General features: G+C 37.0%; 1 protein-coding gene across 1 annotated transcript in view; it reads right to left on the bottom strand.

Moving 5' to 3' along the window:
- Nucleotides 1-24,096, bottom strand: part of INPP4B (inositol polyphosphate-4-phosphatase type II B) — a 166,517-nt gene that overhangs the window by 124,769 nt on the left and 17,652 nt on the right. Inside the window, exons 5-7 of the mRNA XM_063310809.1 lie at nt 23,592-23,708; nt 3,473-3,523; nt 185-264 (exon numbers count right to left, since the gene is read on the bottom strand). Of these exons, the coding sequence (XP_063166879.1) occupies nt 185-264; nt 3,473-3,523; nt 23,592-23,708 (248 nt within the window). The remainder of the gene's footprint in view (nt 1-184; nt 265-3,472; nt 3,524-23,591; nt 23,709-24,096) is intronic.

Raw genomic sequence — 24,096 nt, 5'->3', positions numbered from 1 at the left:
AATTCAAGCATATAGAGAAATGGAACAAGGAATCTACCAATGGAAGAGAAATAAGGACTGAACAAATTCCTCCAGCGTATCTTGGAAAATTTGCATTAATTTTAAGTAAAGGACAGAAAAGCAGCAGTCGTTCAATGGTAGTTTTCTTAGTTTGACAAAATTTGAAATTAATAGAAAGACCTACCTCAGGCTAAGAGTCAACTGTTGCTCTTCTGACTTCACCAACTCGCCTACTTTAAACGTAGCACAACCCAGGAAACTTCGCTAGAAACCAAAGGAAAGATTAGGTAGAGAGATGCACGAAAGACAGAAGTCATATGAGATGCACAAAACACAATGTTTCTCGAATTGTAATGGTTTCTCTTCTAACCAGACACAAACAAATGTTACCTTGGTGGCAAAAAATAAGTATTAAGTAGGAAACTGAATATTTATTCACCACTGAATGCTTTCACAGATCAGTGACGCTATTCTTGATAATTAGTTAAACTGGCACTGGAATTTCTTTTTCATTATAAAGAGAATTGACAACCTGAAAAATTGCATGCTGAAAATATAAAGCTATAAGAGAAGACACTTTTTTAGGTCTAATAATTTTTTTATCACAGTTAACTGTGAAGGTTTTTATTGCTGTCACTCTTGCTGCAATAATTTTTCAGGCTGGCAGGTGTAGTGGCAATGAGGAAGACCATTGTTATTTCGAGGAGTTTAAGTGACATATTTTGATTTTCTCCTTCACACTAAGAAGCTTAGTTTATTTTGAATTATACTAATGATTAGCTGGCTTGTTTTTTTAATTTCTGTTTCAAATGGGGGTGGGGGGGGAGAAGGGAAAACCCCAAGATCATTTTTGTTAAGCACTAGCTTATCTGTATAGCTTCCCAGGCTCTTGGATTATGTCAGAAACAGGTGCTCCAGACCCTGGGAACTATCCAGTCAAGGTCAGATCCTGCAGTCTCAGTACCATGGAAACAGGGTCACCAGGTTTTAGGGTCAGATTTTGATAAAAACCTGAGGATTGCCTTTTGAGTTTGGAAGCTTCTGCACAGACCTGAGCGCTGGAGGCTGTGGAGATTGAGCCACCCTGGGGTACCTCTACTGTCTTTATTAAGGGGCTCCTGACAGCCTATGGGAGACTGGGTATCAACTTGCTTGGTATGTTTTTTCTTTCTTTATGCTATGCTTTTTATGCTTTGTTTTATCTGCCTAAACTGTGTGTTTAAATGTGTTTGCTTAAGTTTATAATAAAGCTTAAAATCTCTTTATCCACTGATGTGCTTATTGTCTCTGGATCTAAAAGAACCAATTATCTGAGCACCTGATCACTGCTTGGACACTTGGCAGAACAGCAGGCACTGTCACTTATTTGCCAAATATGAGTATATTTGTCTTCCAGAGATATTTTTATATAGCTTTTTTTCCCCCCTTTGAGTCAGTGTTGACTCCTGGTGACTGTTTTCTTGGCAAGGTTTTTTGGAAGTGGTTTGCCATTGCCTCCTTCCTATGGCTGAGGGAGAGTGACTGGCCCAAAGTCACCCAGCTGGCTTTGTGCCTCAGGCAGGACTAGAACTCATGGTCTCCCAGTTTTTAGCCTGGTATCTTAACAACTATACCAAACTGGCTCTCGTATATAGCCACTAGAATATGATGTTAATAGGATGAATGCTGTATTTACTAATTCCATACATTGTATGGGGTATTTGTTTCCCTCCTTTTTATTGCAGATACAAGCAAACATATTCATCCAACTTTATTGATCACTTATTCTTCTAGCGCAGTTTGTTAAATGTGACATATCAAACGCACTTTTCTCTTTCTGTCTTGATGTATTTCATTATCTCTTGTAAAAACCATGAACACTTCTTCGGTTTTAAAAGATCACTTTGAAGACAAAAATTTCTGTATCGCTGTAAGATCTCTGAGATATAGAGCAATGATCCTTTCTACTTAGACTGTTTCATAAACAGAACTTTTAATGTCTGGCTATTATTATGACTGACTACAACAGTTTATATGACTTGTGTGCATTTCAGAAGAAGATACAACTTTCCTAGTTGCAACTTCTGAATTTAGCCCCATTCTTTTGGGATGGATTATTTCATAATACAAAATGTATTGCTCTCAATCATGCTTCAGAGTTTCATAATCTGGCCACCAGCTTCATTGTACAGGACTAACATTCTTGCAGGTAGGAGTTGTCTTGATGGTGGTATTTGAAAAATGCAATCCAGCCTTTCTGGCCCTTCCTTTGGAATCCATTCTATAATTTCTATATATACTAAAAAAAAAAACAATTATTGCTAGCAAAATTTGGGAATTGAAGCTTCAGAATTATACCTGTCTACAGCAAGTGAATCTAGAAAATGGATTTTAAGATTTATGCAGAGAAAGACAGAAAACAGTACATAACACCCATGATTTTAGAAAAGGAATAAATAAGTAAAACAGCTGACTTCTTTAACTATGCTTCTATAATTATGCTATTAAGCTATACTAGTCATTGCACAGTATCAACTAGTTACTATGCAACCATACTTATGTTTTCATTTGAACAAAACTTTCTAGAAATAAATTAAAGTTGTGCAAAATATTCATGAATTGAATATATAACCATGGCATATCTTACGTACTTTTGTTCATATATTGGTGTAGTAGGAAAAAATCCGGATACCAGTTCTTCAGAGGTACCCAACCTTCTAAAATAGGAAATGTCTGAAAAATAGGTGGGGCTATCAGACAAATAAGTTTTGAGGAGGCTTAGCTAATTTTAACATAATTTAGGATCAGTTGAAATTAATAAAAAATAGATGTGCAGAAGTTTTTAATCAGGCTAAAACATGTGGTTCTGTGTGATATTAGTGCACCACACTGTTGTGATACTTTAGGAATCTGTAAAAATCATTAAGTACATTTCACTGGTTACATGAAGTATTATGAATGAGGCTTATGCGTATAATCATGACAGTGTAAAGAGAACTGCAAAAAGTAGTAAGAAATATGAAGTACAGAAAATACAGAGATTGATAATTATCTAATTAATACGGCCATTCATAGAAAAGCTTTGGGGTATGATATAGACAATTTTGGCAAAAGTGATTAACACATGTAATATGATGAAAAAGAAAATTCCCCTGGTCAACCCATAGGAGAAAAGCCACTTGGAGTCTTTTTTGAGATTGAGCACCTTCTGAATTAAGGAAAGGAAATGAAAGAAAAGTATCAGTTTTATGTCTTTGTACAGCAATGAACAACACAGCACCCTTGCAGTATCCGGATTTTTTCCTACTACACCAATATATGAACAAAAGTACGTAAGATATGCCATGGTTATATATTCAATTCATGAATATTTTGCACAACTTTAATTTACAAAAAGTTCATGAATAGCTAGTCATCACAACTTTAACATCATTTTGACATTATTTATTTTAATGTTATATACATACAACATATATATCAGCAATTAACCTACCCCACTATCTGTCCTTGCCTCTTTGTTTTCTGCCAGGATGCTGGTCCGAACCTAAACAAATTAATTGATTTATTTAATTTAGGTCTATTGCCTGGTAAACTGAGCTAGAGACAATTGAGTTAATGAAAGCAATTCAACCTTAGAATCTCTTTTTACATGAACAAAAAAGAGGTCCTTCTGCTATTTATCTAAAAAGAAATATTTTACAATTGTCATTGACTCAATCTTCTTCTTGTTTTTAATCTAACTTCATAGTGTCACCATTTCAACTTGTTGCAGAGATTCCTGAGGTTATAATTTTTTTTACCTAAGACCAATTAACTATCTCAGGGGCAGTCAAGCTTTTGATGGACAAGAAGCAACATGTCAGGATCTATGGCCACAAAGTGGGTAAGGCTGCATCATATATATGGTACAGATAGTTTCTAGAAGGACTTCTTAGGTTTCTCTGTATGATATGTCTATCTTAGACTTTATACTGTTTTCATCTGTTTTCTGTCTGAAAATGACTGAAAAAGGTTGCCCTGCTCAGGCAATACACGCAAGTGAATAGCAATGAGCAATCCCCTTACTCTGTAAGGTGTGCTTGGATAATAATCATCAACAATTTGTGCACAGCTGTTTATAGCAAAGAAGCCTTCACATGTAGAGCTGTACACAAGGAGGCTTTCCTGTAATTCCAGATCCTGCACTGTCAGGGTATGAGCTCATGTGGTGCAACTTCGTGCATATATAGCTGAAAATTCTAGGGTAGCTACATTGAATCTTCATGTTTTCTATAATCACAAGTGGTATGACTATAAATGTCTAACTATAAATGTCTGACTATAATTGACTATAAATGTCTAAGGGACAAACACAACTTTTATAACTTACTTATTGGTTTCTTTAAACCATCAGGTCATTACTGAATATAAGATACTGGACTACTTAGAATATCCTTTTACAATCTAGAGAACTTCCATTAGTTTCAGCCAGCACTGTCAAAAATCAAGGAAGATACACGTTATAGTGACAAACATCTGAAGAGATGCAGTTTGGGGACAAGCTGAGATAGTTATGGTTTAGTAAAAATATTTTAAGGCAATGCTTAGCAGACAAAATTGTAACATTATTCTCATTTGGAGCAATTTGGTAACTAGTGGCAAGTTCTGCATTATCATCCATTATAATTCAGTAGATAATAGAGAAATCTATTTTCATGCAAAAAAGATAACAGCCCACCAGTTGACAGAGAAAATGTAATCAAATCTCCCTTTAGAAAGCTAAATATTTATACACTTCCTTAGAAAAAGAATCTCATGCGTGACACAATTAAATAACTATATCATATTGTATTTTTCTCTGTTGCTGTAGAAGACTTTACACAATAAATTTGACCAATCAGACCTCTTGGTACTATCATTAATCATCTCATTCAACTGAAAAACTGTGAAAAGAAACAATGGCACCTCTTACTCCACAGCAATTATTTTTATTATTGATTGGCATATCCCACTATGTACTTTTAAAGAATAAAAAATAAAAATATTTTATGATCCAACAGTTTGTCCTTAATAACATTTTTCCTTGCAACCATTCTTTTTATAACTTCTAAGATGATATGATGTTAGATGATCAAGGATGAAGACTAATCTGGACAAAAAAGACAGAATGACAAAAAATCATGTACAAACTTATCCCCAGTGAGAGGTTTACATGTAAATGAATGTGTGAGGGTTCTGTGGAATTAAGAGACAAAACTACAGCATTAAAGACCTATCTTGTGAACAAGTACAGTACTATTGCAGAAAATGATTGTAATGGTGATGAACCTTAAGTGGTTTAATTCCATTTTTCTCTGTACTTTCCCATATAAATAGCTTCTCTTTTGTATTCTTGTTCATGGCATGGACTGGCAATGCCTTAGATTTCTAAAAAGCTGGCCTCTGAACTCCCCTTCAGTATCTTCTTATATTAGCTGTTTTCTCATGCAGCTTAGCTTAAGAGTGATATTACTTTCTTTTAACTCAAGGCCCAAGATCTGGGCAGGGATTAACTGGTACTGCCTCACATAAACTCTTGATTACTATTGGACAAGAAGAATAAATCAACTTGATGGAACATAATCAGAAGCATGGTAATTGCAACAGAATATTATACAAATTCTTGGAGACTTGCTATGGTGAGCTTCATTATAGGCCTGCCAGAGAAAGGTGCTTAGTTTTTTGCCCTTGATTAGACAACAAAGGAATTTTGCCAGACACAATTCAGGCTTCAGTGTCAAAGTCACTCTGTCACTTGTGTTCAGGAAACTTATAATAAAACAAGAGTACAGACTGTAATCACAACACTTGAATTGCAATTAATAGCCATCACACAAACTCTACTTCGTTTTTAAATCAGTTATAGCCTCTCTGTATATAATAATCTCTGCAAAGATATTCAGTAAGACCCTTTTTAAAAAACAAATTGATTCTGAAATAAGAACTGAAATTCCTATTTACTGTCTCAATTACAGCACTAAGTAGAATTCATAAATGAAAGTGTACTATATTTTTTTGAAATATATCTTATTTTTACTCGGTCATTTTGGCCTCTCGGTAGTTCAGAATGACCAGAGGTAGTCTGGAAAGTCAGTGGTAACAATATAGAAAAGATATGCATAGATCAATCTTCTCCAATTGATGCCCTACAGATACAGTATATTCCACTACAATTCCCTTTCAGCATAGTTATGCCAGTTGGGAATTATGGATGCTTTATTTTTGTACAAATTATGGATTTGAAAGATAATTTCAGGCCAAGTATAAGTATATTTCAAACTCACATTTTGTATTTTTTTAAAAATTACGTACAACCACCATTCAAAAATACATTTTTATACATGAAAAACAACTACACAATTTAAGTTCATTGTCTATCAGACATGTCATTTAAAGCTTTCATCCTGTTAGTACAAAATGAATATTAAATACTAAATTTTCTACATTCTAAACCCAAGGAACCAGAATTTAAGGTATGCCCAGATTATGATTTTCCCAGCATTTAGCTATCTCAGACAGCGTTGGTCTACTTACTATATGAACAAAGGTTAAAATATGCTTAAAGCGAACAAGTGCTAAAACTTCATATATAAGGTTTATTTGGTTTTTGTTCATATAAGGGAAGGAAAAACCAAAATATCAACAAATCTGGTAGATGAAAAGTTCAACTCCAACTTTTACAGCATAAGCCTATCAAGAGTTTATGCTGCTGAATTCAATAGGGTGTATACCCAGGATATAAGGCTTATGGATAGCAACTTTAACCTATCAATTAAAATAGTTTCTAACTAACAAGAAAACCATCCTAACTATAGTAATCAGGCAGCACAGTTACGAATACATTCAGGCTCCAAAATGTTTCACCGGGTTAAAGATGGGTGGGAATATTTCAGATTCAGCTGCTGTTCTGTACTGTTAGCCACTTTCTTTCCTACAAAAGTTGGGACAGCATGCCCATAAGCTGAGACTCATTTCTTGGGTTCTAAGCTGCGCTAAGTTCAACATTTCACTAAGAGACAGTGTGGCTTGTTTGCTTTTGTTCAGCATGTTGACTTAGCCAACTGTGCTTTATTCAAGGCAGACCATAGTTTAGCATAATGTATGAACCCAGCCTTTGAGAAATGGCCAGAAGGCTTACTACTTGTATTACTTACCAGGGTGCAGTGTCACATTTACCATGAGGAAGGTAACTGTTGAAACGCGTAAAACTACCAATGCCAGTAGAAGAGGCATTTCCTCCTCCCTATAGGACTCATGCAGAAAGGAAACCCTCTTTTAGATGCATTTTATCCAGCAAAAAATGGGCCATAACTTAACATGTTTTTTCTTGAAATACGTACATGTGGTATGTGGTTGTAATTAGCTAAAATGATTAAATTATAAATTATTTACTCAGGTTGGAGCGTACATCAAAAGACATACAAAATCTTAGAGAAAGAGCAATACAAACAAGTTTCAGCACAAATACTTCTGAATCACTCTAATGAAGAATCTGTTGTTAAAGTAGAGTGCAAAACTGAAAAGAAATTATTAGGAAATAAAGATTCTTCATATATCTCATTAAGTGTCAACTTCCTAACCATCTGTTATTGTTTGATATGTGCACAGTTAAGAGCTATGCCTTTATATAATTATGCTTTTTAATATGTTAGGAATCAGAATAGATTACTACAGAAGTTAAATATATGAATACTGTACTCTGCATTTCAGAAACTCAGTTGCAACAAAGCTGCTGCATAGATGGAATAAAATAAATTATTATAACAGATAAACTGATAAAAGCAAAAGCTGAATGGCTATAGAGGAAATTGAAAAATACAGTTACTATTTTCTTGTCTGAGCTCCTGTCAAGCTTCCCAAAGCAGCTTAAACTTAGCAGAAGCTTCCCAGATATTTGAACAATGTGGCTACAAATTGAATTCTTACTGTAACCCAGGAACAGTCATCATAACAACAACTGATAGTTACGGAACTGTACAAGGGTGATTCAGAACTTGTATTTCTTCTTAATTCATACCCAGCATCCTCTCTTCCTGTCTCAAAACAGGTGCTCTGGTCTTCCATTTCTCATGTGAAACATTATTGGCAGTTGCATGTTTATAATCACCACATTTCTGCTCTGAGAATCTCTTACCACTAACAGGATCTTGATAGCTGCATACTGACTAGCTCAGTATAATCCACTGGCTTATGTCTGCTAGCAAAGCCAGATCTAAACTCTTAAATGGTTGTAATCAACTTGCATTTTTCAGTGACAGAAGTATATCTTAAACTCCCTTTTGGATTTTATCACCAACAAGCGTTTCAAGTGTAGATCAACTCAGATGTGAAAAACTTCATTTGTTTTTACTGCATTAATGTTGGTGGGCAATTGGAGCACACACTGAACCACCTGTAAGAGTAGAATATACTTAAGATTTGGCAGGGAGTTCTTGTAGATCCCAGCAATGGGATCTGTCCAAAGAAATCTCCTAGAGTTTAGATAACTCGATAGCTGTGCTATCCGAAACACATTTAAAGTTGACTGTTTTGCTCCTATGCTGCCTCTCCCTGTATGCTGATCCCAGTGTGCACTGCAGTTTATTGAGGAGCTCTGGAATATGAAGCAAGATGCCTGAAGTACCGCTGGAGGAAGACTCAAAGCGATACGGGTAAGAACCCGTATTAGGGATTATCTTGTGGCAATAAGGGCAGCAAAGCATCGGTATTTCATTGCCCTTCTTCCACTCAATAGCCACCCAATGGCCCTTTTCAGGGTATCAACCTGCTGGGGAGGGATGGGCCACCAGATCATCTGCAGGGCTGCTGTGAAAAATATTTGGGCTATTTGGTGGATAAAGTCATTCCTTCAAACCTGGAGGAAACGGATTATCTAGACAATCAGGTTTCAAGATAGGGCAGATCCAACTGAGGTGCCTGGGACAGTTTTATGGTATGATCTGGGATAAGTTTGAGCAGTGATGCCAAAATGGAGTCTGCGCTGTTAGTTCAGCCATATGTTTATTGGAGCTAGGTCCCTCCAGGGTTGTAAAGGCAGCCAGGGAGGTGACCTTTAGTTAGTCCATGTGGTGGTGTTGGCCTTGTTGAGAGAGGGGTGGTATCTTCAGCCTTGAAGGAGCTGGTGGTGCACCCCCTCCTCAAGAGCCAAGCCTTGCCCCTAACAATTTTGGACAACTACCAACCTTCCTTTGAAGGGAAGGTTGCTGAAAAGGTGGTGTTCAGTTGCAAAGGACCCTGGAGGAAGTGGATTATCTAGACATGTTTCAATCAGGTTTCAAGATGGGGTTCGGTACTGAGACAGCCTTGGCCGCATTTGTTGATGACTTATGGCAGTGCTGGGATGGAGGTAGTGCATCCATTTTAGTTGTCCTTGATCTCTCAGTGGCCTTAAATACCATCGACCACAGTATCCTGAACCAGTTGCAGGGGATGGGAATTGGGCGCATTGTTTTGGTTCTTGTTCTTCCTTCATGAGTTCTACTTCGTGTGCAGGGAGGGAGGTAGTTCCCTAGGCCCCTCTTATGTGGGGTGCTGCAGAGTTCAATGCTCTCTCCCCTCTATCTACATGAAGCCACAGGGTAAGGTCATCTACAAGTTTGGGGTTTGGTATCATAAATATGCTGATAATACCCAATCTTACCTTTTGACCCCCGCCCAGTGATTGGAGCCTCTGTGGGTCTGGATCCTCAATCTTCCAAGACTGAGTGGCTGTGGATCTTAGGGCCCTCTGGATCTAAGGACTTTCCACCCATACTCTTGGATGGGATAGCATTTCTCCACTGAAGTGTGATAAGCAATCTGAGGGTCTTCTTGGATTCACAGCTCATGCTCAAAGAGCAAGTGGCAGTTGGGGCCAAGACTGCCTTTGCTCAGCTCCATCTGATGCACAGTTGGGCCCTTTTGCTCATGCCCTAGTCACCTCAGGACTTGATTACTTTGATGCACATTACATGCAAAGCGTTGCTTACTATGATGCACATTACATGCAATGTGTGTTACATACTGCAATGTGTGTTACATGGTTCTGCCCTTGAAACCACTTGGAAGCTTCAACTGGTCCAGAATGCAGTGGCATGGGCAGTAATGGACATGCCTCAGTATGCCCATGTGACACCTCTGCTCTGCATGCAGCACTGTTTGTAAGTCCAGTGCAATTCAAGGTGCTGGTTATTACCACTAAAGCCCTACATGACATAGGTAAAGGTAAAGGTTTCCCTTGACGTAAAGTCCAGTCGTGTCCGACTCTAGGGGGTGGTGCTCATCTCCGTTTCTAAGCCTTGGAGCCGGCGTTGTCATAGAGACTTCCGGGTCATGTGGCCAGCATGACGACTCGGAACGCCGTTACCTTCCCGCCGAAGCGGTACCTATTGATCTACTCACATTTGCATGTTTTCGAACTGCTAGGTGAGCAGGAGCTGGGACGAGCAATGGGAGCTCACCCCGCCGCGCGGTTTCGAACCGCCGACCTTCTGATCGGCAGCTCAGCGGTTTAACCCAGAGCGCCACTGCATCCCTCTCTACATGACATAGGGCCAGATTATTTAAGGGGCTGCCAACTGCTATGGCTTTTGCCTGGCCATGACATGCCACAGAGTTGGCATACTCTAAGATCCTTTGATTAAACAATGTCCTCTGTCGGGATCCTTCTCTGTCACAGGGCCTGCCTTTTAGAATGAGATCCCCCTGAAATCCATGTGGGTACCACACTGTTGGTATTCTGTAAAGCCTTGAAGACCTGGTTATTCTACCAGGATTTAGGGTGAGACAGATGGGATTCCTTGTTGGATGTGTATTTTATTTTTTGGTTTCGTCTGTATATTGTCTTCAGCAAAGGATTGTTACCTTGTTGTGGTGCTGGAGCTTGAGCACCTCAATGATGCCATGAGCTAAACCATGAAGGGCCACCGAAGACGGAAAGGTCATGACAGAGAGGTCAGACTAAATGCGATCCCTGGGGAAGGTAATGGCAACCCACCCCAGTATACTTGCCGTGAAAACTAAATGGATCAGTACAACCAGAGATATGTCAGTATACCATCGGAAGATGGTAAAAACGTTACTAGGGAGTAACAGAGGATGAGTTCAACTAGCCCCAGATGTGATGACGTAGCTAGCTCAAAGCTGAAAGGACGGCTAGAGGACGACAGTGCTGGTGGTGAATGGCAAATCTGATGTTCTAAGGATCAACACACCACTGGAATCTGGAATGTAAGATCTATGAGCCAGGGCAAATTGGATGTGGTTATTGGTGAGATGTCAAGATTAAAGATAGACATTTTGGGCGTCAGTGAACTGAAATGGACTGGAATGGGCCACTTCACATCAGATGACCACCAGATCTACTACTGTGGACAAGAGGACCACAGAAGAAATGGAGTAGCCTTCATAATTAAGAGTAAAGTGGCTAAAGCAGTGCTTGGATACAATCCAAAAAATGATAGAATTATTTCAATTTGAATTCAGGGCAAACCATCTAACATCACTGTGATCCAAATATATGACCCAACCACAGATGCTGAAGAAGCTGAAGTGGATCAGTTCTATGAGGATCTGCAGCACCTACAGGACAATACGCCTAAAAGAGATGTTATTTTCATCACAGGAGACTGGAATGCTAAGGTGGGCAGTCAGATGACACCTGGAATTACAGGTAGGCATGGCCTGGGAGAATAAAACGAAGCAGGACATACGCTGATAGAATTTTGCCAAGACAACTCACTCTGCATAACAAACACTCTCTTCCAACAACCTAAGAGACAGCTTTATACATGGACTTCACCAGATGGACAACACCAAAATCAGATTGACTACATCCTTTGCAGCCAAAGGTGGCGGACATCTATACGGTCGGTAAAAACAAGACCTGGAGCTGACTGTAGTTCAGATCACGAACTTCTTCTTGCACAATTTAGGATCAGACTAAAGAGATTAGGGAAGATCCACAGAGCAGCTAGATATGAGCTCACTAATATTCCTAAGGAATATGCAGTGGAGGTGAAGAATAGATTTAAGGGACTGGACTTAGTAGATAGGGTCCCGGAAGAACTATGGACAGAAGTTCCCAACATTGTTCAGGAGGCGGCAACAAAATACATCCCAAAGAAAGAAAAAACCAAGAAGGCAAAATGGCTGTCTGCTGAGACACTAGAAGTAGCCCAAGAAAGAAGGAAAGCAAAAGGCAACAGTGATAGGGGGAGATATGCCCAATTAAATGCAAAATTCCAGAGGTTAGCCAGAAGAGATAACGAATTATTTTTAAACAAGCAATGCGCGGACGTGGAAGAAGACAATAGAATAGGAAGGACAAGAGACCTCTTCCAGAAAATTAGAAACATCGGAGGTAAATTCCAGGCCAAAATGGGTATGATCAAAAACAAAGATGGCAAGGACCTAACAGAAGAAGAAGAGATCAAGAAAAGGTGGCAAGAATATACAGAAGACCTGTATAGGAAGGATAACAATATCGGGGATAGCTTTGACGGTGTGGTCAGTGAGCTAGAGCCAGACATCCTGAAGAGTGAGGTTGAATGGGCCTTAAGAAGCATTGCTAATAACAAGGCAGCAGGAGATGATGGCATCCCAACTGAACTGTTCAAAATCTTGCAAGATGATGCTGCCAAGGTAATGCATGCTATATGCCAGCAAATTTGGAAAACACAACAATAGCCATCAGACTGGAAAAAATCAACTTATATCCCCATACCAAAAAAGGGAAACACGAAAGAATGTTCAAACTATCGAACAGTGGCACTCATTTCACATGCCAGTAAGGTAATGCTCAAGATCCTGCAAGGTAGACTTCAGCAATTCATGGAGCGAGAATTGCCAGATGTACAAGCTGGGTTTAGAAAAGGCAGAGGAACTAGGGACCAAATTGCCTATATCCAATGGATAATGGAAAAAGCCAGGGAGTTTCAGAAAAACATCTATTTCTGTTTTATTGACTATTCTAAAGCCTTTGACTGTGTGGACCATAACAAATTGTGGCAAGTTCTTAGTGGTATGGGGATACCAAGTCATCTTGTCTGCCTCCTGAGGAATCTGTATAACGACCAAGTAGCAACAGTAAGAACAGATCACGGAACAACGGACTGGTTTAAGATTGGGAAAGGAGTATGGCAGGGTTGTATACTCTCACCCTACCTATTCCACTCGTATGCAGAACACATCATGCAACGTGCTGGGCTTGAGGAATCCAAGGCTGGAGTTAAAATTGCTGGAAGAAACATTAACAATCTCAGATATGCAGATGATACCACTTTGATGGCTGAAAGCGAAGAGGAACTGAGGAGCCTTATGATGAAGGTGAAAGAAGAAAGTGCAAAAGCTGGCCTGCAGCTAAACCTCAAAAAAACCAAGATTATGGCAACCAGCTTGATTGATAACTGGCAAATAGAGGGAGAAAACGTAGAGGCAGTGAAAGACTTTGTATTTCTAGGTGCAAAGATTACTGCAGATGCTGACTGCAGTCAGGAAATCAGAAGACGCTTAATCCTTGGGAGAAGAGCAATGACTAATCTTGATAAAATAGTTAAGAGCAGAGACATCACACTGACAACAAAGGTCCGCATAGTTAAAGCAATGGTGTTCCCCGTAGTAACATATGGCTGCGAGAGCTGGACCATAAGGAAGGCTGAGCGAAGGAAGATCGATGCTTTTGAACTGTGGTGTTGGAGGAAAATTCTGAGAGTGCCTTGGACTGCAAGATCAAACCAGTCCATCCTCCAGGAAATAAAGCCAGACTGCTCACTTGAGGGAATGATATTCAAGGCAAAACTGAAATACTTTGGCCACATAATGAGAAGATAGGACACCCTGGAGAAGGTGCTGATGCTAGGGAGAGTGGAGGGCAAAAGGAAGAGGGGCCGACCAAGGCAAGGTGGATGGATGATATTCTAGAGGTGATGGACGCGTCCCTGGGGGAGCTGGGGGTGTTGACGACCGACTGGAAGCTCTGGCGTGGGCTGGTCCATGAAGTAATGAAGAGTCGGAAGCAACTGAACAAATAAACAACTGTATATTCTGCCCAGATTCCATCTTGCTTTTGGCTTGTATTGATTTTTATTTGTGAACTGCCCAGAGTCAATTAGAGCTGGGCAATGTCTAAATTTAAATGAATGAATGAATGAATGAATGAATGAATGAATGTAAAACATTGCATATAGGTTGTCTTGGTGCTGAACCTTCTGGTTCAGCTGGTAGCTGTTTTTGTTAGATACACCCAACTTTCACTGATTAATTGTGATAGGGTATTCTTTAGCTGTCAGATCTTTGAGGTAGTCTAGACAGGAAACCAAAACCATGAGTACTAATACTACCTTTACTGTAGGGTTACAATATTGTAGGGTTACTGATATTGTAGGGTTACTGAGAACTGGAATTAGCGTTCTTCCTAAGCTATGCGGTACTACATGGTGTTCTTCTGCTGACACACTGCACACAGGCTCTAGTGCTGGTCTATTCAACTGAGGAATATTGTGCTCTGGAATAGTGTGGCTCAATAGCGCACATGCAAAGAAGGTAGACATACAGCTCAACAGTATGATGTGGATTATTAGCGAAACCATCAGGTCGACTCCTATCCAATGGCTGCCCATCTTGAGCCATATTCCTCCTCTAGACCTCCAGCGGAAGAATGCTCTTCCCCGAGAATATAAAAGGATAGCTGATAACTCCAAGCTCCCATACATGGAGATATGGCGGAATTAAGAATAAACAGATTGCGATCTAGGCATCCACCTATGGCTACTGCCAGAGAATTGGCTATAAAATTTTTTCATCTCCTCGATTCCTGGAGGCAATCTTGGCAAAAAGCCTACCCCCAGCACTGTCAAAGCCTACCCTGTATTACAACTAAGCTCCTGCTTTTGATCAGCCATGCAGAATATGGTCAGCTATCAATAGAGTGTGCACTAATCACAGCAGGTGTGCAGATTCCCTATATAAATGGGGTAAGATACCATCTCCAAGGTGTGACTGTGGGGCTGACAGGCACACTGTTAACCACATAATACAAGGATGTATGACTAGAGCCTACGATGGGAACTTTGCAGATTTCCTGATGGCAACTGATGCTGCAAAAGACTATATTTGTAATCTTAATGTTTGTTTTTAGTTGTAATTGCCCTATGACAATGTATATGTTCTATATACCTTTCTATATTCCCAATTTTTAAAATATATTTGTAATATGTATGATGTGCTGCCATATGATAAATAAATAAATGTAGGGTTACAGTAACAGAATCTTGCAAGTCTGAAAGCACTTCCCCCTCCCTTGCCTTTACTGTCCAGAGAACTAGGGAGGGTCCCTTCTGAGATGCTTTCTCTACTCCATCCCTCTTTGGACTCAGAAGTCTCTTATCAGACCGTTGTCTAGGCTGTGGCTTTTCCTCCTGTCTCCCAAGGTCATTCTCACCACCCATTATAGTAAAAGCCTATCACAAGGGCTTGGAACCCATGCCAGGGTTACTGGAGAGTAACATAATTGTTCTAGAAATCTTCAAGCAGATGGTAAAATCAAATAGAAAATAAAACTATAGAAGGGAAAGAAAGGTTTGGAACTGCAATGACGACTCATAACTGTCCCAGGATATACAGCACAGAAGCTCACAGCAGTATATTCCAATAACTATACCAGATCCATGAGAAAATATAATTTGGAAAAATACAAGGGAGAAGTGAGAAAAAATATGAAATTGTTGGAAATTTGAAAGTCAAGGGGAAATTGATTTTTCCCTTATATTTTTATATAGTGGCCTACAAGCATTTTGGTAACACACTGAAATGCAATACCTATTTTCTCACAGAAATGGTTTAATAAACAAACAAACAAACAAACAAATATTACTGCTTATATGACAGTTCTGCTAATCTATATGGAACACTGGCAAAATTGTTTATCTTTCAGCTATTATTAAGAATAATAGCTAAATAGGGTATGATTTTCTAATGCAATCTCTGTATCTTTCCTATTTTGATATTTTGTATTAATTTTTATTGTATTTTTGGATTTTTAATCTATATATATGATTAATATAATACATATGCACAGTAAACCCTCAATTTACCAGCCTAATACTAGATAAGGCTATCTGTTAAAGCAGAATATTTGTTAAATCTGAGTGGGATTTTATGCATACATACTGTATTTTGTGTATATGCAAAATGATGAACAGATGTTTATGCATGTGCAAAAGCATATGGTATAGAGTTTTTCTCTACTACAAAGTCCACTACACTAAAGTCCATTAAATCTAGGATTTACTGCATTTTGAGTAGTCCATTATCATATTAAATTCAGTCATTCATTCATTCATTCATTCATTCATTCATTCGGTTTATTTTTCGTTATAAACTGCCACATTTATGATAGCATATAAGTTTGAACAAACACAATATAGAGGTTAAGAATCTGTATATATTTACTAAAGATACAGAAACTGAGAAATTATAAGATACATATATCCTTTTAGAATAATAGTAGGTAGTGTATAGGCTGCTATGAAGAATGAGTGTTTGCTGAAAGAAGTAAAAATACCTGTATAAGGGCATACATTTGTTCGCTTTGTTATATGGGCTTGGAAATACATAAAAATGAAATCTGAATGCAGTGGCAATGGGTTACTTAAGAGGTGTTTTTGGTTAAACAAGAAACTGGATCAAGCATGAATAGATGAAGAATGAATGGCAGCATCCAGCACAGATATTAGCATTATGGTCTCCTACCCCTAGTCAGCCACGAAGATTTACATTTCCATATGCTCCAAAACTTTACAGATGGCAATACATATACTGTGCAGAATACACAGCAGGTATCAAATCAAAAATACAGTTCCCAGGATTTCTGATATTAGTGTATCACGAACTAAACAAAATGCCATGAGGTAAGGTAACTTTTGGATAACTCAAATAATTCATTGAAACACTTCAGTTGGATAAAAATGGTCATATACTGAAAGATGGGGAAGAAAGAATCCTACTGCTTTCTAAATTAAGTGAAGAAAAAAAACTCTTCCCTTTTCTTAACGAAATGATGGGCAACACAACTTCCACAAAAGAGTTCCTTTAAGCAGTAATTTCAGTACTCTTAATAATTAGGAATAGCTGTTGTAAACCGTCCAGCAAACTATGACATTTTATAGCTGAAGCTGAATGATATATTTATTCTGTATGTGTGAAAAGATTAATTAAAATGAAATATTTCATTCCATTCAGAAACTCACTAGCTTTACTCAGGCTAGAGATCAATGTCAGAATAATATATCATGTAACAATAAAAATAATCCCAAATAGGTATCTTCTCTTTATTAATATCATTGGTGAAAGTAATACTTCATTTCCAAATAATATTACTAAATTGTTTATTTTTAAATTATATTAATTGATATTTCTCTCCATAGACAAGCAACACAATTTGGTATATAAAACTGAAAAGTTAATAAATATAATAGCATGTGTGCATTTTTGTCAGTTGAATGAATACAATAATTAAAAATAATCCCATCCATCCATCCATCCATCCATCCATCCTCTTAGCCAAGTGAAAAATGCCAGTATGGAACATCATAAAAGAAAAGGAACGAAGGAGGGAAAAGGAAAAGAAAGCATAGTCACCCAACAGTTTTTTCAGGTATCACATCTCTGTGGCCAATACTTCGAGCCACTATAGCAGGGCATGAATGCTTGCTTCAGAAAGTCTCTGTTGCTCTAACATGGTTATCCCACAAACATGGTACACGTACATGCTCTTTGGCAGATACAAGAAGATAATAAGAAACCTTTCCCCTTATATCAGCATCAGGTCCTGGAACAGATCAGGATGTAGGGTTTTTTTTTTTTAAAGGAATAGATTTCAATATCAGTATAAAAAAAATGTGAGGCCTGCCAAAATAATTACAGTAACCCTCTTTCTCAATGTCTGAGCAATTGTTCTACAGGTGGGAATTTTATTCTTGTTATATCTGAAACATGCTTTTAAATAACATACATATATATATATATCATTGCAGTAATCCTTTGATCAAATTAAATGCAGCAAATGTATTGGAAAAATATGAGCACTTGTCTTTTGAGTTTCTGTATCTTTTATTGCAGTAGTACAAATTGAAATACAGTAGAAAATTACTACTTTATGTAACTACTGGCTGTTATCTACTATAGCTGTGCCCTGTGAGGTAGTTATCATAGTAAATGGAGTGAACAACACAGACTCTATTGCTATGTAGTCTTTTTTGATGTACTATACATTGTGCTAAGAAGCTTTTTACTATTCAGATCTTCTATTGAAGAAATGTTTGATCCATAATGTATCATGAAAAAAAAATACTGTGCAGAAAAGGCAGAGTTTCTAGTAAAACACATTAATCTAGTAAGACAGTGCAGATAACTGAATGCTTCCTCTGGAATTGTAGAGTGGGATGAGGGAAATCAGTACTTTGACAAAGCAAAATATTCTAATTCTTAAAAATCAAATCTACATGTGAGAGACACATGATCAACTCTCTTCTACTTAAATTTTGTAAACACAACTTCAATTTGTTTTGCAGCTATAACTAAGCTTACTGCTTAGTAAGTTGTTTAAAAACCATGGTTCTTGATAAGCCAACGAGTTAAGCTGTCAGAAGAGGGTTTGTTTCTTTTTTCCATGAGAAGACAGGGCTAATCATAAACTTCATATTGTTCTCAGAGTGGAGAAGACATTAGGCTATAGTTTCAGAGCCACTGCTCTAAGGCCATGAACTGTAGTCTAGAGATCTATAGTGGTCTACATGGACATTGCAGATGTTGCAAATTTTGCAAGATTCCAGCATTGTTTAGCCCTAAAAATCACATTATTTTTTAAGCTTTTGCCATAATAATTAAGTTTGGGAACTACTGCCTTCTGAAAGGGCTGAATTGGACAAAAGATGGATACAATAAACTAAGCTTGCCAGTTAAATTATGTTTGCACCTATCATTATTTGACCCATTTAGGTATCACAGTTCTAAAACAGAAGCGAAGAAGTGAAGAATTTGAAAGGGAAGATAGAAGTGTCTCACCTGAAGCAAGGTAAGACACCAATGAGCGAAACCAATGACCAAATGAACCAATGAGCCAAATATTTATCAGAAGTGTTGTTTTAATCTCTACTGAGTTAGCAAGAGCTGAGGAGCTTGTCTCATGTTGTGGAGATTTGCAGGGGCTGCTTTTATCTGGTTGATGAACTGGTCTATGCAGACACACGTACATTGTTTTTCTTTTAAAAAGTTCTTTTCAGAAGAATATGTCAGTTTGTAAAATTCATACCTCTTCTTGACTACAAAACTTTAAATTACTTCTAAAGTTTCAGGAAAACCAAGATTTTGTTTTGAAATGTTTGGAGAATCCTTGCTGTTCTTTGGAGGAATCCCTATCTTTCTGAATCAGATGCTTCAATTCTAGATTTGAAATTTGTTGTAAATAAATGTATACCTCTACTAATCTTGTACATGGGAGCAGGTGAAATAACCAGTTCCATCTCTTCTAGCTATCACTCCGAAGTGATACAGTCTAGAAGATCCAGTATGTACTATGTGCTTTTTTCCTAGATATTTAAATCCGCCTTGATAGCATCTATATGCTTTACACTAAATAATTGAGTATGTACAGTTCCAGGATAGGGACAATATTTGGTGGAGGGGTGGTTCTAGCTATTATATGTAACTGTGAGAAATATGATCTTAACATGTCAGTTGCTACTAAATTTCTTTCTTTTTTATGTTGGGAGGGCACCCTGATTCAAGTTAAAGCTGTTATGCATGAACTGGACAAGGGTAATTTCCCATTTTAATCCTTTCACAGTCATTCCATAGTCCAAGAAATTCAATGCCAGTAATGTTCTTTTCTTTTTTCAGGCTTCTAGGGTGGGGAGAATTTCAAAAATGAATAGTATACCATACAGGTAATAGGGAGAAGTTCATCCGTCCCTAACTCAGATGAAGGGTCCCAATTCAGGTCAGGATTTCATGTGCTTACTCTAGTACAGTATATAAAGGGACACTGTAAGCTGTATGAAATATTAATAACACATATTTTCATGCTGGAAGAGTACTCTTCCAAACATCTTCTACAATCAGTTTTCCCATTCTCTTTAGCAAGCACAATATGCCAGTGAATGGTCTCAGTTTTACTTCTATTTTCACCTCCAAAGTTAAAAATGTACGATCAATCAACTAGAATTGGACGGTCATATTTGTCACTGGTTTAATTTTGCACAACTGTCAGAATGTTTATTTTGGATAAGAAGGCATATAATTTTGTTAATTAAAAAACACAATTTGAAATAGAATTTTGTACGAAAGATGAGCATCGTATTAAGAAAATATATAAAATGTTGTTGCAATTGAATTTAGAAGATGAATATGTTTGTATGATTAAATGGGCTAGGAATTTTGGGTATATTATTATATTTGAACAATGGGAGAATATGTGGAACAAAGGTATGAAATTTACTTTGGATTATAATTTGAAAGAGTATTTTTAATAAAATGATGTACTGTTAGTATTTAACTCCTGATAAGCTGTCCAAAATGTATAATGGGGAATCAAATGTTTGATGGAAATGTTTACAGGGTGAAGGAACTTTCTATCATTTATGGTGGACTTGTGGAAAAGCTAAGAAATTCTGGAATCAAATATGTATTATTATTCAAAAGATTCTCAAAGGCGACTTACAATTGAAACTGGAGCTGTTTCTCTTGGGTTTGATGGATCACCAATTTGAGAAGCAACATGGAACTCTGCTCTTATATATGATAACAGCAGCAAGACTCTTATACACTCAAAGATGGAAGGATGCACAAATTCCCTCAATGGAGGATTGGATGATTAAGTTAATGGAACTAGCACAATTGGCTAAACTGACAGCATCGATAAGAGAAAATACTGTAACTGGATTTGTTTCTATTTGGAAGCCACTTTTGGACTATTTGCTTGTAATGGAAAAAAATGAAGTTCTGATTTTGGGCTTTGATAATTAAATGGTTTGATTTTAGAGAAATAATGTTACTACTGTAAATGTTTAATTAATAGCAAGAGATTAACTTTTATGTGCTTTTATATCTGTGTTGGAGAAAGTTGGAAGTCACCTGACTTTTATGTTTTTCTGTCTATTCTTGCACTGTTTTAGCTTTTCTTGTTTCTTTTTTAGACTTGTATTCTATCTGTTCTTATATTCTGTATTTTTGTTTTAATTATATTCTGAAAAATTAATAAAGCTTTATTAAAAAATGTACAACCTACATATTCTTGAGAAGACATTTTTGATAACAGCTAGATCATTAACAAGATTCAATAAATTAGGTAATCCCCTTCAACGTTTTTAAAACCAAGCTGCCAAAATTATTCCAAGCTAATGGTTTAGAACAGTAGTCCATACCTCTCATTTTTACATGTTAACCATATAAACTATCAATAGAAATTAAACAAACTTGTTGCCTAAATAATAAGTTACCTGTTTTAATAAAATAGTCTTAAACAAGAATATCTTCTTGTGTTAATCAGCCACTGAACAATGGTAATATGAAACACGTAAAATTGTAAAAATGAAGAGGTCACAGCAAATATAACTAGCATAACTGAAAGTCATACAACATGTCATATTAGATCAAGTATGGGCTGATATTTTGCCCATATTTTTACTGTCTATATGATAAAGAATAGTTGGTATATAAGTAATGACAAAGTTGGGAGCATCCTAGAATTTGAAACTAAGAAAAAATTATCTCATACATTATTTCATGAGCTAGTTACATGCATCAATTGCATAGCATTTTCTCTTCCTTCTTCATACGGTATTTATAATTCTTTACCGGCATTCCAAAATGTTTCAGATGATGGTGGGACAGAAATATGTCCAGCCCTAAGTTAACTGACAATGTCTGCAATAAAACTGTAAGTGCATTATGGGTCACCTGAACTTGAAGTACTGCAACCATGTCCATGCAAACTCCCCTCCCCCTCATTGCCACAGGGATGTTGAGGTTCAGGACTGGGGTAAAGTGCGTGTCCCAGTTTCCCTTGCATAATATTTTCCAAGATGCCTCTACAGATTTTCTATCACCTTCTTCTCCTCTACCTACTATAGTTATATCAAATGAAATAGAAACTCATAAGCCATTTCACAAATCAGATTTTTAAAATGTTTAATTCAATTGTAAAATAAAGTATACTATACTTTAGGGAACGACTTGGAAAGGCTCAATTTATTTTAAGGTTCAATTCCTTCACTTAAGCAGTGAACAAAAGGACAATAACACAATAAACATACCCTCAAGTACCAAAAGAAAGACCAGAGAATTACACAAGATGATAGCTATTGAAAAGGAATCACCAAAATCCCACATCAAAGCTGAAGTCACTGTGTCGTATTTTCCTGCTGGGAGGAACACAAGTTAAAAATCTCTATTCTAAAACTTCCCAGATTAATCTAAGGTACAAATCAACTGCATTTCATAGATTTTCTTTTCTCCAACTGTTCCTTAAAAAATCATTTATAGAGAGCTAGTTTTACTTTTCTGCATTCAGGTATTGGCTGTAGTGACTCAAACAACAGAAAGGTGTTACCAGACCAAAAGCAATCTTTCCAAATGTACAGATATGACCCTCCAGAAAAGAGCTTAATGAACCTTAATTCCTTCCTAGCCCAATATGTACTGATCTTAATCATTTATAACACTTACTACTGATGGGAATGAGAAAATAAAGACAAATCCTTTTATCATGAATTGATCCTATACATGTGTATCCTATTGACACTGTACACAGATTTATATTAAGATTTTTTACACCTTAAAAATATTATTTTTAAAATCCATTTCTCAGCGTCTTTGAAATCCATAGTCTTCTGAAGGTGGTTTGTAGTAAAAATAAACAAAAGCAACAAAATCATATTGTATAAAAAGAATTTTAATTAAAATTAGTACTTAGTGTTTATGTAATATATAGAATGTTTATCAACTCTTGTTTTATTCTTTAAAAAAATATATTCAAATATAAACCAAATCAGAAATTATATCTAAACAGAAATATGCTAAAAATTATTACTTACTGTTTCAAACCTTTGGCTTGGGGGAAAAAATCCTAAATTAACTACAGTACAGTTGTTTGGTATAAGTTTGCAAGCAGTTCTATATTAAATTCTTCTTTCCTGAATAATCATGAAAGATTTCAAGCTGCTACTTTAACTGTATTTGTTTTTTTCATAATATATTTACATTTTAAAGCATTACAGATGGGCTGCAAGAACGTGAGCCTCAATATAGGAATGAGTATACTACAGTTTTATTACCCCCCGCCTCAAAACTGAGTTTCAATATTGTTCAACATTCTATGATCAGAAACAGTTTTCTAGGGAACTTATTTTCTTTCTAGACATTTCAACCTGATCTTTTCCATATGCTGTTCATCACCATTAGGAGGAAGGTAACACACAGTCTTAACTCTTTCTTTTCTGTGCTAACCTACAATACGTTCAGTAGAATGTGGCATAGAACACCTAAGAAACAAAGGGATGAAAACAATAAAGAAAATAACTGATTAAATATCTTAGTAAAAGAAGTAGCAAGATACCTACTGTGTCTTGAGATTTATCCTTGACATCATAGACAGTTAGCTTTATTTTAGTCTCCTCATAGATAGGGTAATCTGGTGGGAACGTCACACCAGTCAGAAACAGTGGGTCTCTTGTTCCCTGCATAGCACAAGGACATAACTCAGCTTTAGCTAGGTAGCAGCTGTGTACCATCTTGTATTCAATTATGGTCAAGAGCAGAATAGCTACAGAGATTTCCAAATGCAGTATTTCTATACAGGAAAGACAAGATTTTTATTGCCAACAGAAACAAAAATGCAAAACATAATAGCTCTCAAGACGTAGACAAAAGTTTCAGGATGCAAAACTTAAGTTTGAAACAATTAACTACCCCAGGCAATTGTGTTATCATATACAGTAAATTCTTTTCTAATGAGGAGGAACAATTCATTCATAATCTAAGCCATATAATTTTGCACACATTTAGTTTAGGCACTGACATGCTACACTTCTTGAGAAAATAAAATGTAAAAATATGGGAGGCACT

Source organism: Candoia aspera, chromosome 8 (assembly GCF_035149785.1).
Source record: "Candoia aspera isolate rCanAsp1 chromosome 8, rCanAsp1.hap2, whole genome shotgun sequence".
NCBI classification, from domain to species: domain Eukaryota; kingdom Metazoa; phylum Chordata; class Lepidosauria; order Squamata; family Boidae; genus Candoia; species Candoia aspera.
The sequence above is the reverse complement of the archived record's forward strand: the minus strand, read 5'-3'. Positions and strand labels throughout refer to the sequence as shown.